Source organism: Ruditapes philippinarum, unplaced genomic scaffold (genome assembly GCF_026571515.1).
Source record: "Ruditapes philippinarum isolate M1 unplaced genomic scaffold, ASM2657151v2 ctg8729_1_1_1_1, whole genome shotgun sequence".
Taxonomy (NCBI): Eukaryota; Metazoa; Mollusca; class Bivalvia; order Venerida; family Veneridae; genus Ruditapes; species Ruditapes philippinarum.
The window spans coordinates 104,848-112,434 of record NW_026859372.1 but is presented as its reverse complement, the minus strand read 5'-3'; the positions used below and the strand labels follow the sequence as shown (position 1 = coordinate 112,434).

The 7,587-nt window shown below is 33.8% G+C and overlaps 1 protein-coding gene across 1 annotated transcript; it reads left to right on the top strand.

The window, feature by feature from the left end:
* The first annotated feature begins 3,221 nt into the window (after positions 1-3,221).
* LOC132756261 (uncharacterized) lies at positions 3,222-6,565 on the top strand. Its single transcript, XM_060747279.1, has 2 exons — positions 3,222-4,076; positions 5,842-6,565. Exons 1-2 carry the CDS (start codon positions 4,022-4,024, stop codon positions 6,114-6,116), a joined length of 330 nt encoding a protein of 109 aa, XP_060603262.1. The 5' UTR covers positions 3,222-4,021; the 3' UTR covers positions 6,117-6,565.
* Positions 6,566-7,587: the final 1,022 nt, after the last annotated feature.

Genomic DNA, 7,587 nt, shown 5'->3' with positions numbered 1-7,587 from the left:
AAAAACAAAACATAGTGGGGTTGCGACCAAAGCATGGATCCAGACCAGCCTGCGCATCCGCGCAGTATTATCAGATTCCATGCTGTTCGCTATCAACCAGTTTCTTTCTACTTGTAATAGGGTTTGGTAAGCGAGCAGCATTGATCCTGATCAGACTGCGCGGATTTGCGCAGGCTGGTCTGGATCCGTGCTGATCGCAAACCCACTATGTTGGTTTTGTCGTGACGCGGCTCAAATGTTACTACATGATGATATCCGTCCGTACTTTATTGAAGATTTCAATATTAACATACATGAATATGTGGCATTATATTTTCAGATTTTTATATTTCGTGCCTAGTTTTTTCAAAAGTAACATGCAATGTTCTAAATTGCCTCTGATATTAACATAAATTTATGTTGGACCAATGGATTTGTTGGCCCTTAATTCAAATATATATTGGTCCTTAAGAGCCATAATATAAGTATATATAGGTCATGAATGCCATAATTTGAATAGTGCATGATATTACCCCCAAAAGTCGGAAGTCCTATTAATGTATAAGTAACAATGATTACACATGTTTTAGATATAATATTTGTAATGTTCGCTTTAAAGAAGTACGCCTCCAGATTCATGCTTATTATCATGAAACTTTTGAAAATGTATTTTAAAGTATAATATTTTTGAGTTAACCAAAAGGAAGCATTTTTTACACATTATCAAATGTCACTTTACTAACGACGTAAAATTACCAAAAGTGGTAAAGATATGCATTAACAGCCTTAACTGCATTAGTAAAGGAAGTAAATATACATGTATACTGTAAACCAGTCATTAATCGCACATAACATGTAAATTATTACTTGAATTTTTACTTTTTCTAAAATATTAGTACTTTTTTCTCAAATTTGATTTTATTGAAATATATTGGCTCATTTGGAGGCATGGTGCTTTAAAATAGAATTGTAACACTTATTGTGGTCCCTTGTCAATATTTAACAACGCTAAATGATCTCTCGATCTTATCACTGATCGAGTAACTGATATACAATCTGAAAAAGACCCTACTAGATTGCACTTTGATGGCCTTTATTTAAAACTACAATTGTCCCATTATAGCTTGGTTTTCTTTATTATTTTCTGTAAAGTTATTGTGTTGGTAAAAATACTTTTTTGTTTAACAAACAAAACGTTTGTACAATGGAAATTGCTCAAATAGTTTGCATTTGTAGAATATGTATTATTTAAAGGTTTTCTTCTTTGTTTTCTTGAGTTTATTTTTTCATAAAACCAAACGATACTTTATTTGTAAATATACAAGCCAGTATACTAAATAGTGCGGGCGTAGACCTCGTAGCTAATGTGTTTATGGCCCTTCATTACAAGTCAATCTGATTGGTATCAGGTTTATTACGAAAATGTACGAGAAAACAGAAGGTCCCGTAGGGCTTTCGTACTTTTTACCAAAAAAAAATACATAAGAGATTTAACATTTATTCGGGTCATCGGTTATGATGTCCTTTATAATACACAATCATAATCATCAAAAGACACTTTCTTCTGACGTCAGTATGTAATAAAGTTGATTTAAATACAATATAAGACTATCAAAACCCTCTATTTTATTTTATATTATGATAAAAACGATTTTATAGACCTCCATAACGTGAGAAAAAAATGATATAAAAGTATTTTAGAAATATCACCTTTTGTAGAAAGCTACGCAGTTCGTGCAAATTTATTGATAGTACATATTGAAAAGTGTGATCACTGTTGAAACAGATATTCTTGTGAACAAAGTTATATAAATGACGTCCATGGCATATTCAATCGTATTTCAGTGTTAATTGCCACGTGTCCAGGCATTTTAATGTTAAACCGACTTGACTAGCTGGTCAAATATCATTTTGAAATTGCTTGAAATTTGTCTGTTCTACATCCGAACAGACATCTGTTACATAAATAGAAATGTGTACAAGCCTATCACTGGGAAAACTCTAACCATTGATAAGAAAAGGATTTCATATAATACTGTGACCTTGACCTAAATGACCTCAAAGTCAAACAGGTTGTCCTACTGGCAATGGACAATGTCACTGTGGCTTCATAAAAATGCTTGCTCATGTTGTTACTTCCCAGTTATTGTTTAGAGAAGGATTTTACACGGAGTGTCTCTTTGACCTATGAACTAATGGTCTCAAACTCAATAGGATAACAAACTTGATCGGACACTGATATAACAAATACGTAAAACGTTGCATGTACCCACCATGCTTACTGACCTGAAAATCAAAAGGGATCATCTTCTAATAATTAACTATAAATGGTCAAGGCCACGGTGACCTTTGACCTACTTAACTCAAGATCGGTTGTGGTCATCTACATCCACATCAATATTTTGACTATTGACCAAAGTTTTCTTAAGTAAATAATCGGGCAAGCTTTAAGTGGTCAATCCAAAGATGACCTTTACCTTTGATTGTTTGACCTTAAAATAAATAAAGTATATCTACAAGCCATGGGTAGCATCAAAACCAAACCGTAGGGCTTTAGGCCAAAATGTCTCTAGTCATAGGTCGGACAAACCTAAGTGGTAAAGACCACAGTGACTTCGACCTTTGACCATCAAATAATAATGGGCCATTTACTGGCCTTTGGCAATGTCCAGAACAAGTGTCAGAAACGTAGGCTTATTGTTGGATATCTGAAATTATCGTTCGGACAAGGATAAATGTACGGACACACTACTTGATCTAAGTATGCTCCTGCTATCTAAATGGGGGCGTCAAAATCATCATACAATGGCTCAATATTTGATATACATGTACTTCAATATGTGTCTGCTGCTGTGGTTGGTACTGTTTTTGTGTTATTAGGTTTTGTAACCGAAAATGTAGATACTTCATGAATGCTTGTGAAAATTTAAAAGCAAGTATCGTTAATAAAATAGTTTCATATTGAAACCATCATTAAAATGAAACATTACAGACTTCCCTGCGGGAAAATAACTTCAGTAACCGTGAAATTGTGAATAAATGCGGTCACTGTCATAACACACTGATTTTGAAGATAGAGGGTGGATATAAAATGATTCATAAAATATTTCCGAATTTAATATCATAAATTGTGATCTTACTTCTCTCTCCCCCCCCCCTCCCCCTTCCCTTGATTTATGTGTTCAAATGCCCGTAAACCTAAGAAATAAACTGTATCTCTTCCTTTAAACATTTAAAGTACATTTTTTTAATAATAATCATTACGTCTGAACGAAATATGTTGACTTCACATTCAGTAAACAACACGGATATAGTTCGGCGTACGTGCAATCTAGTACGGTGGGCTTTGAATGGGGACGGGGGAATGTACTTACACAAATAATAATAACGTAGGTTGGGATTGTTTTATCTTGTAAATTCCGTCAAACAAAACAACTGTTTTAGGGGTTTACTGTAAGTTTTATCTCTCATCCGCCAAGGTACGTCGGTTGTTCAAATAGTTGGTGATCTTGGAAATTACAAAAAGATGATTTCTTACCATTTTATGCTATAAGATCAAATCTTTATAGACTTGGCAGTGAAATGTTTGGGGTTCTTATGCTACAATTTGTGCCCTCTGGGCTGATGGACATTCATTTAGCATACGAGTAGATTACACACATCTTGTTAATTCACTGTTCGTTGCTCATTGAGCCATGTGTGTAGAAGAACTGGATTGCTGCTTGTAAATTTAGGCACCCAACAAATAATACTTTAATAGCACGGTGTTGGATTTCTCATCTTGTACATGAAATGTTGACGCAAGAGACTCTTGTGACTGTATCCAGTATAGAATTATTAGAATTAGTTGAAAACAACAACAACAACAACAACCAACACAATTGTAATTATCTATCATCTATCTGTTATTTTATTTTACGTACCAATGTAAAAGTCCACGTATGTTTAAAATTGCTGATGCCAGCATTTTTAAAAGTATATTTTACACCGAAAAACTAATGTATAACAATGATTGCAAATAGTTTAAATTGGCATAATTGACATGTTTTCGTTATTTATATCTTACAGACAAAGAACAGAGTACCAACAACCTGGTGGTAAGTAATTATGTTATTTCAATTATTTCAAAATTAAGTCAATAGAAATAGATAATAATAATTAACTGTAAGAATATCTCTCTTTGAAGCAAGTTTTACGACTTCATTTAAAAAGAACTTCACTAGGGTAAAAAAGCCTAAAAACGTAAAGTTTAAAATCCTTGCAAAGATCAAGTTATGCAATTAAAATGGAAAAGTCTGCAAACGACAATAAAGTAATATACTCAGGATTAAATTGATTGTTTTTTTATATTTTTATTTACATTGTTTTATTTACTTTGGGGTGTGGGGGTGGCGGGGGAGGGCGATTTAAGCCCTGTTTGAAACGCTTTTCATATTTTGGTAATTTTGCACAATTTAAGTTAATCCTCTGGGTAAACGGAGTGAGGGAATGACCTGAACTTTTGCACACAAGTTATGAGAAATGGTAAACAATTGCCGAAAAAAATCATCCAGTTCCTTCATGTAAATGTCTCCACTTAAATCCATTTAAAGGTTATAGCAGAAAAAAAATGGTGCGAAAGAGCGCCGCAACCAATTCCTATGTATAAGTTTTTCTGACATAGAGTTTTAGAAACGAAGCACTCTTTTAACGACTTTATTTCTTAGGTTTTCAAATATTTTAGCGATTTTTTTTATCTTTTTAAACGCTAAAACTTTAAAGTCGTTTGGAATTTTAGCTTTGTTTTTTTAGTAAGTTTCCGTGAGCAGTGTCGGCCATTATGACAAATCTTTTGAATTATTTAAGGCCATATGCAACGGTGGCTAGAATATCATTTTAAGAAGACATATTTTAAGTTTTTTGCTGTTCTCTGCATTTTGGATGAGCTATTTGAGCCGTGTCATGACAAAACCAACATAGTGGGTTTGCGACCAGCATGGATCCAGACCAGCCTGCGCGTCCGCGCAGTCTGATCAGGATCCATGCTGTTCGCTATCAGTTTCTCTACTTGTTATAGGGTTTGTAAGCGAACAGCATGGATCCTGATCAGACTGCGCGGATGCGCAGGCTGGTCTGGATCCATGCTGGTCGCAAACCCATTATGTTGGTTTTGTCATGACGCGGCTCATTTGACCAAACAGACGATGCAATGTGACACATATGTCATGTTTCAACATAATTTCAGCTTTATTTTACAACTTTCATAAATTATATAAGATATAATTATACATAATTATGTTACATTTAAACTTAATTCCGTAAAGTCAGAAAAAAAGTTTAAATTTACTTGACATGCATGTTGATCTGAACATACTTTGTTTCATATTTGTACAAAACAGAGCTGCTAAAAATATTTTCCTCGTGCAGACCAGACGGAATGCAATGAAGGATGAATTTGTTGTTCTTTTTAAAATCTTAATTTAATCTTTAATCTTAAAATTTTACCATGACCTATTCCAAGCATTTGATATACACGTGGCACTAATCTAATGTTTAAAGAAATATTTGGAACGCTGGTAAATAGTTGAAAGAGATATAAGGATATACAGTTTTCATTTAGAATGAATTATACATCATTTAGATTTTCATTGCCCTCAATGTTTGCGTTGAGATTTCCTAACAAAGAATTCGTTTGGTTTTAAAGGTGTGTACTGTAAGGCATTTTTTGTTGAGGTCATAAGTTTGAGTCACATCCCAAGTGTCTGTGATCAGCAGTTTATTATTGTCGCCGTGAACGAATTGTTGCAGAGTATAAAAAGGAAAAGAAGAAAAAAAACATTAATATAATTTCCATGCAATGCATAATTATTTTTTTCGTTTCAGTTCCAAAAGTGCCTGGAGCGGAAGTGACGTCAATTCCGGCAGACGGCAACTTGAGCGGATTTAACGTTGATCAGATGGTGACAATATTTCGTCTGCTGCGCATACCGGAAGATATAGTGTACAGATTCAGTAAATGTAACGTAGATGGCAAGAGATTTGCAGTGTTCACTGACTCAGAAATGACTGACCTTGGTATAAACAATCCAATAATCCGTTACTTTAGAGACAGAACGGCTAAAACGCAAAAACGGAAGTCTGGTAAATTCATGTTATAAAAACAAGGGAGGTTACTTAGTCAAAATCAGATTTCTACAGTGTTGCGGGAAAAAAGATGTTGAAATTGCTCCTTAGAGCACCAGTTTATTCTTCTTCTTTCAGACCAACTTTTTTGTACGGTATTTCATTTCATATATGTTCATTTTATATATCAACGAAGTTATTTTCGTTTTCACTGATATCCCTCATGGAAAAACAAAGACTTACTTCAATGCAATTTGTTGCTTGCTTTCAAATCTATATTTTCCCCAAGCTGAAATTTGCAGGTCTGTGGTCGACTAATACCTGAAATGAAGATAACCTATGTCATGTATATATTCACGTTTAAATTAATTTCAAGGGTCAGTATTATATACGCACATGTGTAATAAAATATTTATGATTTAAACGCTTCTTGTGAGATATATGTGTTGTTTTGTGACAAAAGGGAGACAACTGTAATGTATGTTTATATGTAAAAACAGCTAGTCCAAAAGCGCAAAGCTTCTGTATAGAGACGACTGGCAACCCATACAAGAAACACATCTTTATAAAAAGTAAGGAATCTTGTTTATGTCATATTTATAGATACGGCTGTAGGCACGTGGTAATTAACACTTCTAAAGATAATAATTTGTATTTACAATTCACACAAAAATGGGATTCAAATCCTGGAAGAGATGATGAAGTCGTAAATGTATAAACAACATATTTTTCTCCCAATCTGCCAATATTTATAAGGGTACATGCACACTTTTGATCAAGGTTTTAAATTGGTGTGAAAGACGTTAATACATTTCACATTCAGCTATAAAATATTGATAAGTTTTCGTCGCTCTAATTCCAGAGTGTCGAAACTCCAATTCTGGAAAAAAATGAGTGTCTGGAATCAAAGTGTTCGTATTTTTTTAGCTCTATCTAATGGTATTAACACAAAAAAGCCTGAAAATAAAACTCGGCCAACAGAAAATCAAAATTCAAAATCTAAATACTCTGCATTTATAGCAGGTGATTCAATGACAGGTATCCTGAGTGCAAACAGAATGTCAGACTTTAATGTGAAAGTAAACATCAAGACTCACTCTGGTGGAAGAATACGCACAATTGAAAATACCTTCATATCAATGAATGATACAGATTCAAATGGAATAAAGGATAAAGATGTAATATTACTTCATGTAGGCACAAATAATATATCTGATGCAGATTCCAGCCAGTACATAGTTGATGAGCTGAAGGAAACAATACACACTGTAAAAACCATCAACTCAAAATGTAAAATAATCATTTCTTCAATTCTACCTAGAAGAAACGACAAACTTGTCAACACCATTATATCTGAAACCAACAACAGGTTTAGAGATCTGTGTACAGATGGTGGTCACCACTATATCAACCATGACTCTGACTTTATCCTACATGGTACTCCAGACAAGTCGTTGTATAAAGACTATTTACATCTAAATAGAAAGGGTGGAAAACTGTTTGGAA

What these genes read in the sequence shown, in the direction of transcription:
- LOC132756261 (XM_060747279.1), top strand. Translation starts at nt 4,022, where the DNA reads ATGTTTTCGTTATTTATATCTTACAGACAAAGAACAGAGTACCAACAA. An exon ending in AGAGTACCAACAACCTGGTG is followed by an intron (nt 4,077 to 5,841) that starts GTAAGTAATTAT and finishes TTTTCGTTTCAG; the next exon opens with TTCCAAAAGTGCCTGGAGCG.